This window comes from Macaca thibetana, chromosome 4 (assembly GCF_024542745.1).
Source record: "Macaca thibetana thibetana isolate TM-01 chromosome 4, ASM2454274v1, whole genome shotgun sequence".
Taxonomy (NCBI): Eukaryota; Metazoa; Chordata; class Mammalia; order Primates; family Cercopithecidae; genus Macaca; species Macaca thibetana.
The window spans coordinates 12081806-12096219 of record NC_065581.1 but is presented as its reverse complement, the minus strand read 5'-3'; the positions used below and the strand labels follow the sequence as shown (position 1 = coordinate 12096219).

Genomic DNA, 14414 nt, shown 5'->3' with positions numbered 1-14414 from the left:
GACTTTCGCAGCGAGTTCCCACTTTGCTCACTTTTTCTCCAAATCATCACTGTTGACGCATGTCCTCTGTTGAACTCTGAAGACAGGGAAGCCAAGGTCTAGGTTCTCGCTCTGCCACTTTAGCTATGTGACCTTGGGTAAGTTCTATTATTGAGCCTTCATTATCTGCAAAACACAGATACTGGCACCTCACGGGGTTGTGAGAATTATTTGAGATAATGCATGCAGACAGATTGGCATTGTGCCCAGAACTTCCATTTTAGTTCATCATTATTTTTTCTGTTGATATGATTATTATTATCATTATTACATCATCAACACCATCGCTGGGTGCAATTGCAATACTAGGACAAAATGGCTACACCACTTTTTCAGCATGTATATTTCTATCATACTAAAGCGCCAGGATTAACACTGGTATTTTAGCTTCAGTGAAACCAAACGTTTAATACCCTTCTGATAAAAAAACTCATAAACATACATTTTATTTGATGTTTTACAATAACTTTCTTTAAAAAGCTATTATTCTAATTATTAAAATACAAAATATTTAAAGTATACTGAACACTATTAAAATAAAATGAACATAAAAAACCAAATTAATCATTTTATAAGTATGTCCTTAAGAACTGACAACATAAAAACACTGAGTCACAAGCATATTTCTGTACTAAAAGTTTCAGCTCTTTTTTTTTTGAGACGGAGTCTTTTTTTTTTTGAGATCGCCAGATCTCAGCTCACTGCAAGCTCTGCCTCCCGGGTTGATGCCATTCTCCTGCCTCAGCCTCCCGAGCAGCTGGGACTACAGGCGCCCGCCATCTCGCCCGGCTAGTTTTTTTTTTTTTTTTTTTTTTTTTTTTTTGTATTTTTTAGTAGAGACGGGGTTTCACCGTGTTAGCCAGGATGGTCTCGATCTCCTGACCTCGTGATCCGCCCGTCTCGCCCTCCCAAAGTGCTGGGATTACAGGCTTGAGCCACCGCGCCCGGCCAAGTTTCAGTTCTTAACATGCTCTGATTCTACCTTAAGAAAATGAGATCAAATGTATTTCTCTATCTTCAAATAATCTGCTTCTTGCTTGATACTTACAAAGATGCTTTTTACTTTGAGGGTTTTTTTGGAGGAACTGTAGTTGTATGTCAAGCTGTATTTTTGTTTCAAAGAAAATATTTCCAGAGGCAGTTCTCTTTGCTAGTTTCCTCATGTAGAGGGATTCAAATGCAGAATTACCTGTTATCAGTATGACAGCAATGTTCCTAGTCTACTTGTCTGGAAAGCCTTGGTGTCATTTGTACAACAGAAGTTCTGCTTTGCTGACTGACATTTCTCCTCCTCTTAGGGACAATGTGGGACTGGAAGAATTTTTTCACATCAGTACACTTCTGTTATTGATTTCTAATTTCATTCCATGGCAGTTGGAGCAAACTATATTATTTCAATCCTGTTTGATTTAATGATCAACTGTTTTATGGCCTAGGTGATGGTCTATCCTGAAGAATATTCCATGTATCTGAAGAATAATGTGTATTCTGTTGTTCTTGGGTGGAGTATTTAGGTCTATTTGGCTTACAGTGTTGGCAGTCAAGTCTTCTATTTCCTTGCTGACGTTCTGTCTAGAAGATTCCATCCATTATTAAAAGTGGGGTAATGAAGTCTCCAACTGTTATTGTTGAATTGTCTGTTTCTCCCTTCATTTTTATGAGTTTTTGCTTCATGTATTTTGAGGCTCTGTTGTCAGGTGGATACATGTTTGTAACTGTTATACCTTCCTGATGAATTGACACTTTCATCATTAGAAAATGTCTCTTTACCTCTAGTAACATTTTTTTATTTTAAAGTCCCTTTTGATATTAACATAGCCACTCCAGCTTTCTTATGCTTGCTATTTGCATGATATAGCTTTTCCTATCCTTTCACTTCCAATATATTTGTGTCTTGGATCTAAAGTGAGTGCCAGTGCAGACAGTGTATAGTCAGATCTTGTTTCTTTAATCTGGTGTGACAATCTCTGCCTTTGATTGGACTGTTTAATCCATTCATATTATTGGTATTATTGACATAGCTGAATTTATGCCTGCAATTTCACTTTTTGTTTCTGTATGTCTTGTGTCTTTTTTTTTTTTGTTCCTCTACTTCTCCTTTAATGTCTTCTTTTACACTAAGTGAATATTTTCACATGTAATATTTAATTTCTTTAATGATTTTTTCACTTATAGAGATTTTTGATTATTTCCCTTGTAGTAGCTCTAGGACTTACCTCACATCTTCAGAGTCTCTTTAGATTTATATTAACTTAATTCCAGTGAGATGTGGCAACATTATGCCTACATAGCTCTATTTTCCTTTTTCCTCCTTTTGTGTTATTACTGTTATATACATATTATACTTATAAATGTTACAGTTCAAAAATACACTGTTATCATTACTTAACATAACTATGTCTTTTAAACAAGCCACTGAGAAGAAAACCAAGTATATACTTAGAGTATTTGTTGTATTAACCTTCTTATTTGTCTTTTCAATAAGCACTTTGCCTGACTCCTGACAAGCACTTCACAGAAAGTGGTAAGAACAATTCTTGCTTGAATTGTAATTCAATTCTTGAATTGTAAAACAATTCTTGCTTGAATTACAATTCTTTGTAACTCAACACAGGTCCTCTTTGGCTATGATATAGCTGGGTTAGCACAAAAGGTAATAGAAAAGTGACAACTGATGTGAAGTGTCATGAAATAAATACATTTTCTATTTTTATAACTTGCTCTAATGTTGTATAGCATGGTTTGTACAAAAGTAGCAGAAAGCTGAAAGACAAACCTGAATGTTGCTAACAAGATAACTGACGCTGATGAGAAAACCAAATACATACTATCTCTCATCCAAAATGCTTGGGACCAGAAGTGTTTTGGATTTCTGATTTTTTTTCAGATTTTGGAATATTTGCATTATACTTGCTGGCTGAGCATCCCTACTCTGAAAATCTGAAATCCGAAATGCTCCAATGAGCATTTCTTTTTAGCATCATACTAGTGCTCAAAAAGTTTCAAATTTTGAAGCATTTTAGATTTCAGATTTTCAGATTAGGGATACTCACCCTGTATTCTGATGCTATTTTTACAGGTTTAAGAAAATCACTTAGAAGGTTGATTCAGCCTTCAACTAAAACACTAGGTTTACAGAATAGTAGTCACATTTCTCTCCCCTGAGTCTTTCGGATTTATATCCTCTTGCCTCACCTTCACGAGAAAGATTCCAAAGACTTCAGTGATTTTTCTAAGAAAGTTCTAGGATCTTTAAACTTAGGATTAGTGTCCAGTCAGTGTTATGTCTGTCTCTTACGACAGTATACAGTAGTTGAATCCACAAGAATATAGTATGATAATGATTTCTCCAAGCAATGTGTGCTGTGGACCACTCCACTACTAAATAAATATTCAGGAATTTTGCAAGCCGCAACCATTTGGTAGGTTGAAATCATCCACAGTGGGGAGTATTTTTACCACTTTAAAAAATGCTATAAATTGTTAACTCTCTCCCTAGCCAACCCCTCTAAGCCTGTCCCAGCTAGTTCACTAGCACTCCAACTGACCCTACATCAGCAAGAAAAGGTTAAATCCCAGGCAATACTGTCTATTACCAGAACAGGGAAATGTGAACTCCCCTTGATTAACATTTCTACCACCAGGACGTTTGAGTTGTAGGTTGTAGTGTTAACACCAGAAACCTGGAATCCTCAGGTCTTCACACTATCACAACCTCCCACCAGGTTTACAAAGATGTTATGATATTACAAAATAACTACACTGAGAATAGTCTCAGTCTTCCTGATTCAATGAAGTCATAAGAAAGGATTCATTAGGAGCTGTTAAAGAAGGAAGCTTTTATTTTTGTGACAGTGACATACACAAACTGTATACATCACTGCATTAGATAATTTAGTATGACGAAAGAAACAATTTACTTCAGAAAAGCAATCTAGATTACATATCTAACTACACTTAAGAAATCAAAGAAAGCAATAATAACACATTGTTTACAAATCCTGCCTGTTAAGTAAAGGAATCCATCCTTTCTGACACCTCTACCATCCATCATCGTTGATGCAATAAATGTTTGTCAAATGCCTACTGCATGCACTAAGAATTGTAGTAAGCGCTGCACTATGACTGTGGTCAAAACTGTGCAGGGGAAAATGTGAGGAGACCCCAGGCAGAGGTGAGAGGGTGAGGGTGCGGAGCAGTGAGTTGTATCTATGTTACCATGTTTTTTCTTCACATATGAGGGTCATGCTAAACAGTGACTAAATGGCTAACTACATGATGTGGGGTGGGCCTGCTGAAATAAACACACTCCTCCAGGCCAAAAACTCAGTGACATTTCCCTCCGGCTCCTGCTCCTTCACAGTGGGCTGGACTCCCAAAGCGTCCCTCGGGCTCCCGTAGTCCACCTCCCGCTGCAGATCAGGCCATGCATAAATGTTATTACATACATTTGTTTTCATTGCAATGCTTTTAAGTCCTCTTCTTGCCCTTCCCCACTCATCCACAGAATCTCATTTGCTACTTCCAACTCTTTTCTTAAATAAAATAATTTTACACCCCATTGCTTGGTGGTCAGGGAAAAATTCTAAGCTACATCCTTCAAAGTCTGATAAATTTCCTGCGTGTAGCATAGCTCCACAAAATACCCTTTGCATAGTGAAGCAATAAAAGAACCCCATATTTTTGGTTAAATGATACTTTGTTATTTCCATGCTTTGTTTTTTCATTTTTAAAAATTCATTTTCTAGACTTCCTCCTAGTTCTTTATCTGCCTTCAATTTATCTGCCTTCTCTCACTTTTATTTTTTACTATTTCTGCCCTCAAATTATATTCTTTAGGTTTACGCAACATGTCTGCCCTCTTCTCTGAGGAAACATGAGAAAAAGAACAAATCTCTATGTAGGCAAAATATATACAAGCTTACCTCTTTCTTTCTTTTTGGTCTTATATAGAGAACACAGTAGCAAACTTGGGGAAAAGCCTAAATAGATGAACAGCAACACATATTATCCTTATAAGTCACCCCGTGACATTATTTATATAGAAAATACTGAGACATACGGCATGAAGTCAATCACCTAAGAAGCAAAGTGAAACAAACAAAACCTGGGTTTTTCTCCCCATACCACTCTTCCATGAATCCGCAAATGAGCCTCTAGGATAATTTCAATCCTTTGTTTTTCACAGTACTCAGGGATGCTGTCAAAGCAGCTCAAATCCATATGCCATTATCTTAATTACTTTATCTTTCTTGTCAAAAAATGTACCAGTGGAGATAAATATGTATTTAATATAATGTAAGACAAATTTTAAAAAACACTTTAATCCCTCTAAAATCAGGATGCATCTTCTAATCAATTATAAGAGCACTGTGTCATAACTTAATTGGCAGTGACTTTTCTCCTTGCTAAAGGATGCATAAAATCATTGTGCATCTTGCAATCAATAGCATTTTGAAGTCAATGAAATATGCTATTAAGTATGCACAAGAATGTGAGTCTTTCTATGAATCATCCTATAAAATTAAAATCAGGTTAGCTATTTAAGTCTCTAATAAATGGCTCAATAGACCGTGATGAGTAACACTGTTAGGAAATGTTGAGAATTTTTGCTTTCATATTTCAAAAGGAGCAATGTTTGAACTTAAACACAGTAAGGACAGGATATTTGAAGACATTTATTTTACATTAATGTACTACAAAATGCTTTGTTTATGTTATTATGCAAATCATCTTTCATAAAGTTGGCAGTCTATCTGAAAGGCAATGATCTCTTGGGATTTGGGATTTTTAAATTTCTCAAAATATTGACATGGTTAACACATGATACCTTTAACTTACATAAATGACACAAATTATTAAAACAATACTAATTTCCCTGTAAGTCAAGCTCACAGCATTCACTGTCTGTTACACTAAGAGAATACTTCATAAGATATGAATATTTAAATTTGAAATTTTAATAGTGAAAAAAGGAGATGACTTTCTTTTCTAAAAAATAAAAAAATCTGTTGCTGTTTTCCCAAGGGAAATTTGTTAGGCACTGCTGCCAGTCTACCTCATGAATTTTTGCTCTACCAGTTCAGGATTTACGATGATTTGGGAAAGAGCTGGATTAAAGCTTGCGGGCTCCTTTAAGGTTTAGACTTTCTTTCCTATCTATTTCTCAGGGCAAAAAAAAAAAAAAAAAAGGCTGGTGCATCACAACAATTCACTAAATAAATCAACGAGAGGTACAAGGAAAAAACATGATAGGGCATTTAACATTAGGGCACTTAACATTAAGAGACTAGAATCTACAAATATTGTTATTTAAAATAAACCTCTATTAAACATTTTCATGAAAATATATTATTTCCTAATAATTAAGAAACCCAAAGACCACAACTGGATAAAAAATAAACTAGTTAATATCAATATAATATTAAAATAATAAGGCTGGGCGCGGTGGCTCAAGCCTGTAATCCCAGCACTTTGGGAGGCCGAGGCGGGCGGATCACGAGGTCAGGAGATCGAGACCAGCCTGGCTAACACGGTGAAACCCGTCTCTACTTTAAAAATACAAAAAACTAGCCGGGCAAGGTGGCGGCGCCTGTAGTCCCAGCTACTAGGGAGGCTGAGGCAGGAGAATGGCATAAACCCGGGAGGCGGAGCTTGCAGTGAGCTGAGATCCGGCCACTGCGCTCCAGCCTGGGCGATAGAGCGAGACTCCGTCTCAAAAAAAAAAAAAAAAAATAATAATAATAAAACTGCATTCCTTTAAAAATACTCTTATCATTCAGACATCTAACAAAAATACTACACTAGTCTTTCCTCTAGCCATATCTACATGAGCTTTCATTTTGTAAACTGTCAATACCCTTCTAAGGTAAGCCTATCAAGTTTTGTTTTATTGTACAAATGTTCTCCCAGTTTTAAAACATTTTCATCTTATCTTTTATGGTACTGATATTCTTCATTTTAATTTAATAAAATCTGTCCAACTTTTCTACTATACTACCTAAATTTCGCTATTACATAGGAAGGACTTTGTCATCCCTAATTACAAGAATATGCTCTTGTATTTTCTTAATTATACTCAGCAGAATGTTTAAGGAAGAGCGTCACTGGCAATAAAGCATGCCCTTATTAACATAAAATATTTATTTGAAATTAGCCTTCGTCTTAAAAAAAGTTATATGTGGTAATTAAAAAAATTTTTTTAATGAGAGTCACCATTTTTCACCCCTTAGAAACTCATTCACATTATCTTCCAAAAAATTAAAATTTTGTAATAATATCATTGTAAAATGAATACAAATATTCATTTTTTAATGTAGAAATGTAGGTAAGAAACTAGCATCTTTACTGACACATTATAGAGTTCATGATCCAGTGGAGTGCCACTCTCACTTCTGACTTAGTCTCGTTTTACACAGGAACCTAACTTCCCTCAAGCTTCCCCAGATAAGCGAAGCATATTTCAGGAAATAAATCATGCCTATGTTAACAAAAATCCCACGTATCAACTGATTTTTCAGAGCAAATATGAATATCATTCATACTAGAACAGATTTCCTTACTATATTTCTTAACCCATATAAACTACCTATATATATTTAGGCCCTCTTACTCTTACATAGATGGTGATACAGAAATTATTTAAAAAATAAAAATGTTCTGGGGCTGAAGTATATAATGTAAGAGTGATACCACTGCTGCTGAAAAGAAATTACTGGTAATGATAGTGGCAATTGTAGGTTCTTATTGTGAGACAGAAAATAATGTTAAAAAAATCATAATGCAAGCTGACCTAAAGTCTCCACCCTTCTCTATGGCCATTGTCTGAATCCTAACTATTTTATCCTGGATCATAACGTTTCCGTAGGTGACTGCTGTCATAATCCCATCATTCACAAGGGTAAGTTAGAACAGAAATAAAACTGTACCAGAAATTCAACTATCACTTTAACACAGATCTTATCTAGTTATACCAGGGAATAGTATCAGAATAGCACAGTCCAAGCCATGGGCTTCATTTTCCTCATGTACCTTCTGATTGCACTCCCTTGGATTAAGTTATTTAACATTTTTCAACTTCAGCTTTTTCATCATGGCAAAATGATTAATTTACTTAAGAAATGCTCAGTTTCTAACATAAAATCTATGAGTACTTTTATATCACATTCTCAGAAAATTTTGATTACACGCTATTCAGAAACAGAGAAGAAATAATTTTGGATATCCTAAATGGTTTTATAAAACAATTAACGACACAATGCAATTAAGTGAGAAATTACTAAAAAATAGTAAGATCCTCATCTATGTGGAGGAAAAAAAATCAAACATGATTTGGGGTGGGTGGGGGTCAGAGAAGAAACCAGCATAGAAAAGAATGAAACTAACAAATACAAAATTGTGTATGATACATCTAAGCAATACTTACAAGGAAATTAACAGCTTTAAGTGATGCCAATAGAGCAGAATAAAGGCTTAAAAATGAATGAGCATTCCAAGTTAAGAAATTTGAGTAACAGAACAAACCTAAAAAAAAAGACAGGAAAAGATAAAAAAGAACAAAATTTAATGAAACTAAAAAGGATAAAGCAAGAAAGTATCATGAAAACCAGATGTTGGCAAAATAAAAATAAATTAAAACAGAAAACTGGCAACTCTTATCAAGAAAGCAAAGAGAGGCACAAATGAATGACAGAAGCAATAAAAAATAGACATAACTACACACACAGCAGAAATGAAAGAGAGCAAGAAAATACTATGAATGATTTTTTGCCAATAGATGTAACTGTTTAGATAAGATGGATAAATTATAAGAAAAACACAACTTCCTAAAACTGAAGAGAAAATAGAATGTTTGGATAATCCTTACTGTTAAGTACACTGAATTGGGAGTTAAAAGTCTACCCTGCAGTCCCTCCCAAAAGTCAAAATATGTTGTAAGACTTGCCTACAAAGGTACAATTCCAATATCAAACAAACAGCTCCATGGGAATCAGAAGCATATAGCCCTCGAATCATCCAATCAAACTAGCATAACCTTAAAACAAAATCAGGCAGAGAAAATTATAAAAAATAATAAAAATATAAACCAATGCCTTGAACATGGATTCAAAATTCTTCAATAAAATATTAACAAATCAAATCTAGCAGTGATTAAGATTAAACATCATGACCACATTGGTTTAAAGACATGTAAGTCACTTTTAAACATCAGAATGAAAGAATGAAGGACATAGTAAGATCATCTTTACATAGAAACAAAACGTGATAAAAATAAAAATCAATTTATGATTTTTTAAAAATAATTTCAACAAATAAAAAATAGAAGATAACACCTTTAAGCAATTAAAAAATATACAGAATCTCTTCCCACAAAAAAAGATAGTGAACATTTTAATGGTGAAAAATTAGAAGCATTTTCTTTACAATCAGGAACAAGTCTTAAGAGACCAGTTTTACTGGAGCCGACTGAGCAAGATAAAAAAAATAAAGAAACAATGATTTCAAAATTAAGAAACACACTTTCATTATTCCCAGTTGATATGACAAGAAAATCTGAAAACACCAGCAATTTTCATAATGAATGAGAATCCAGCCAAATAGCTGGATATAAAATAAATATTCAAAAATATATTGCATTTTTATTTGCCAGGAGCTAGAAAACAATTTTACAAAAGAAAAAATTATTAAACTGAGGAAAACACTAAATTCTAAGAAATAGAGCAAAAAAAATTAAAGATTCATATGGAGAAAAATGATAAAACACTAAAGAAAACACAAGTATCAGAAATATACAATCTTTTTTGAATAGGAGGCCTGAAAACTCTGAATTCAATCAAATTTGAATTCAGTTTGCCCCGAATTCAATCAAACCCAAACAAAATTCCAACAAGCTTTTTAAAAACCTGACTGTAAAATTCAAATAGATGAGCAAAGAACTATAGGCAAAACAGTTCTGCAGGCAAATAACACAAGGAATCTGCCCTACTGTATACAGTGTATACTGGTTACTGCACACTGTATATCAAGACAATAAAGTGGCAAATAATTAACATATTGTGATATTAAAACATGGGCACACAAATTCATAGAACAGAACAGAGAGCTAAGAAACAAACCAACACAAAAATGAAAAATTGGCCGGGCGCGGTGGCTCAAGCCTGTAATCCCAGCACTTTGGGAGGCCGAGACGGGCGGATCACGAGGTCAGGAGATCGAGACCATCCTGGCTAACACGGTGAAACCCCGTCTCTACTAAAAAGTACAAAAAATTAGCCGGGCGAGGTGGCGAGCGCCTGTAGTCCCAGCTACTCGGGAGGCTGAGCCAGGAGAATGGCGTAAACCCGGGAGGCGGAGCTTGCAGTGAGCAGAGATCCGGCCACCGCACTCCAGCCTGGGTGACAGAGCGAGACTCCGTCTCAAAAAAAAAAAAAAGAAAAATTAACATGAAACAGTAAAAAGAAAACATACTAAATGTTTCAGGGACATTTAACAATATTAGCAATGGTTATCCACTTGAGAAAAAAAAGAAGCTTGAATCCTAACTTACACTACAATAAAAAACTAAGTATATTTTTTTAAAAAAACAAACTCCAGACGGGTTTTTAATCTGAAATGTGTAAGTCTTTTAGAAGAAAATATAGAAAAATATATATACACTTAAGACCTTGTGGTAGAGAATAATTTAAGACAAATAAAAATACAAAAAAATGAATCACAAAAGCAAGAAATTAATAGGTTGACAATATTAAAATCAAGAGCTTCCATTCGCTTTAGTGAATAGAAGGCACTTTAAACAAAGTAAAAAATAAATCTGAAAAATAAAGCACATAAAATGAATAAAGATAGTTATTCAAAATATATTAAGAAAAAGACAACTCAATTTTTACAAAAGGGAAAAATGATACTAGCAAGCATTTCAGTAAGGGGGAATACAAATGAAGACATGTTTGACATTCTTAAATTAAGTAAGCAGGAGGCCATTTGCCTGAGGCTGTCTCCTTACCTTGAGTTATGACCTAACAAACTGCAACCTAATTTAGTGTGCACACAAACAGAAACCTAATTTAGAGTATTTTTTTGTAACAAATCGCTACTTTGCAGGCAGTCAACTGATCAGATCATGCCCAAATACAGCAAACACTTCATCACGCCCTATCCAAAGAAGGCAGATGCCTAGTTGCAGCCAAACAGGTGACTTCTCACTTTGCTTCCGTGTTCAGCCTATACAAGCTTGCTGCTCACACTGCTCAGCAGAGCTCTCTGAACCTCTTCTGCTTCTGAATGATGCCTGATTCATGAATAATTCTTTGTTTAAATAAAATCCGTTAAACTTTTGTGTCTTAAGTTTTTCTTTTAACATTAGTAATCAGGGAAACAAAAACCAAAGCAGAATAAAAGAGTATTTAACATCTATTCAATTAGAAAAAGAATAAAAGACTAAAAATACCTTGCACTTGATGGTACAAAATCAATTCTTGGACACTGATGGTGGGAATGCAAAAAGATCCCCCCAAAAAACTCTGGAAAACAACATAGCATCATTTTGCAGAGCTGAGCATCCACATTCCCTATATATGCTCTAGAAAACTCACACATAGGCACCAGGATACAAAAATATTCATACCTGCATTGTTTATGATAGCAAAAAAGGTGGAAATAACTTAAATCTATCAACAGAAGAATGGGCCAACAATTTCATACAGTGCAATATTATTACAATAATGAAAAGTAACAGCTATGTGCAACAGCATGGGTGAACCTTAGGAACAACGTTAAGTGAAAAAAGCTGCAGAAGACTATGTACAATTATCGTTTCATTTAAAAGTTCAAATTCAGGCACAACTAGAAAATACATTGTTTGGAGATACATATTTATATGACATAATTGCTTTTTCAAAGGACTGAAATGAGTAACACAAAACTAAGGACAGTAAAACCTCTACAGAAGAGACAACGGGATGAATTGCCCATCAGCATGTGGGTGGATACAATGGTACTGGTAACATTTCCATTCTTAAATTGGGTGTGAGAATCAAAGACTACCATGTCTTTCTTATGCTTTGTAATTTAATATGCTACATATATTACATATTAATGTATATGTGTCAAACATTATAAGACAAAAACTTAAAACAGAGTATTAAAATTAAAGCTTGAGAAAGCCATGAAAGCTCTCCTAATCGATCTATTTATTTCTTCTCAGTTAATTTTATTCATATTCCATTACCACATCTGTGACAGTCACTATTTCATTTAAATCCCACTCAATAATTTTAAAAATAGTGTCAAGCACAATGCGTGTTATGAATCTGGAGAAAGCACTGTAAGGAAAAACATAATGACATTATGGAGACTTGTGTGAATGTTGCATCCTTGTATCTACCCCCAAATTGATTAAAATAAAAATAAATCAAATTAAAGTCATCTGATTTTCATTCAAAAGAGAAAAAGAATAAAATAAGTACATTAACATAATTCAGTGCATTTCTTTATTCTATTGGTGTATGATAAGCAAAGTCAGTTTCTTTATTTCCATATTACACTAAACAGATTTAATCCTCCTTAAATTATTAAAATACAGGAGGAAACGTCTTTTTTAATCTATTAATGAGGAAGTTGCTTTTAAGAGCCTACTACTATGCTAGATGCTTCTGAAAATAAATTAGTTACTTGTCCTAATAATTACAAAAAAGAGAGAAAGGGAGAAAGAGCCTTGAATAAGTTAAAGACCACAGAACCTTCAATGGAGACAAAGCATTAGAACTACAAGCAGTGTTTAAAAATAATTTTTTTAAAAAGCGAATGTGGCTAAACTTACAGGGGGAAAAAACCCAAAGTACATCAGAAAAACAATGAAAAAGAGATCTATTATAGATGACTTACCATAATCCAAAACGAATGACTATATTTTAAAGTATATTCTTTGATGAAAGAAATGAATATCCTTTAAAATAAAATAGGTAACAGCAAGAAAAGGTTTGAAAAACCTCAACACCACTGTTACTCAGACTTTTCATGTTGTTAAAGAGAAACTGATATTATTTCTTACTTATATTTGAAAGGGAAAACTATTTTATTTTTAATTTCTGTATAAAAATGAAAGCCAAGTAGTAATTCTATGCAGTGAACTGCACAGAACAATGCTCACTTGGTATTCATCCTAGCTCTTAAATAAGTGTAGCCTGCCAACTGTAGCCCAATCCATTATTCTGAACCTCATTATCCAATTTCTCTTTCTAGAACCTTTGTTTCATTTCCTCCTTCCTATCAGGCATTTAGTTCACTGCTCTGAAAACTCTTGCCAAAGAAGTAACAAGGAAAAGGAAGACAAGCTCACATTTACTTTGCTAATTGAAGCAGCTCTAAACCATGACTAGATGTAAAAAAAATAAAAATTTAAAAAAAAAAGGCTGGCTATAGACAAAACTTTAAAAGTACAGCCTCTTATAATCCGAGTGCCTTAAACGCCTTATGCGTTAAAGTCAGTCAGCCCTTCAAAGGGACAACGTGGTCATGGAGACACCTGTACTCTTTCTATCCTTGCTTTTCTGCAAGAACGTCATTAGAGGGTCAGAACTACATGGCCCTTCCAGAGTGTCCATGGAAGGAGTGTGGGGTGAGGAGAAGGAAGACATGAGGGGTGCCACACAGTACCCCATAAATGTAAGACCAACCCCAAACCATCTTGGAGGCTTCACAGGCTGGTCCAAGAGATGGAGAACTGGCATGGCAAGAAATTATTTCCCCTACAGACACCTACTCAGCAGTCTAACTAGATTTAAAAGCTATTTTTTGTAAAAAGGCTTTCAATTGGAATCCTATTTAGCTAAATTACTCTGTCAAAAGAGTCGGCTGTAACTCGAAGATATAAACAAGGCAAAATAAAAAATAAATCATGGAATACAAATGTCATAAAGAGAACCTAATTCTCCCACAATATTAAAAGCACATAATCAATTTTGCTCATTAACAGATAGTGTTTAAACACTATGCACCTCACTATGTGACCATCCCTACGTGATCTTCTGCATCACATCTATTTTCTTATATTACTTGGAAAGATAATCAGTGTTTTCTATGGTGAAAACCAATTTTTTCAAGTTTTTAATTTTAATATAAAATTATACACATTGTAACTAGTGAAATAATACAAAGGCATATAAATGAGTGGGTCATCTTCCCTTGCTCCTCTTCCCACTATTATACACAGTTCTGTGTATAAATCCTTTCCAACACTGTCCAATCTCATAGAAGCCTCTGTGTGTGTATGTACACATATATACACATAGATACTTGTACACACACTTGACTTTGTTAGTTTTCACCAAAAAATAAGATATTTTACATGCTACATTGCAATGTTGTTTTTCTTATTT

At 34.3% G+C, this 14414-nt stretch overlaps 1 protein-coding gene across 7 annotated transcripts in view; it reads right to left on the bottom strand.

Moving 5' to 3' along the window:
* HIVEP1 (HIVEP zinc finger 1) overlaps positions 1–14414 on the bottom strand; it is a 157453-nt gene that overhangs the window by 61772 nt on the left and 81267 nt on the right. The window contains exon 1 of one of the 7 annotated variants that reach the window (XM_050789572.1): positions 32–6454. The exons of the other annotated variants lie outside the window; for them this stretch is intronic. Within the exon in view, the coding sequence (XP_050645529.1) occupies positions 32–47 (16 nt within the window). The 5' untranslated portion in view covers positions 48–6454. Of the gene's footprint in view, positions 1–31; positions 6455–14414 lie in introns of those variants that run through there. 7 annotated transcript variants of the gene reach the window in all.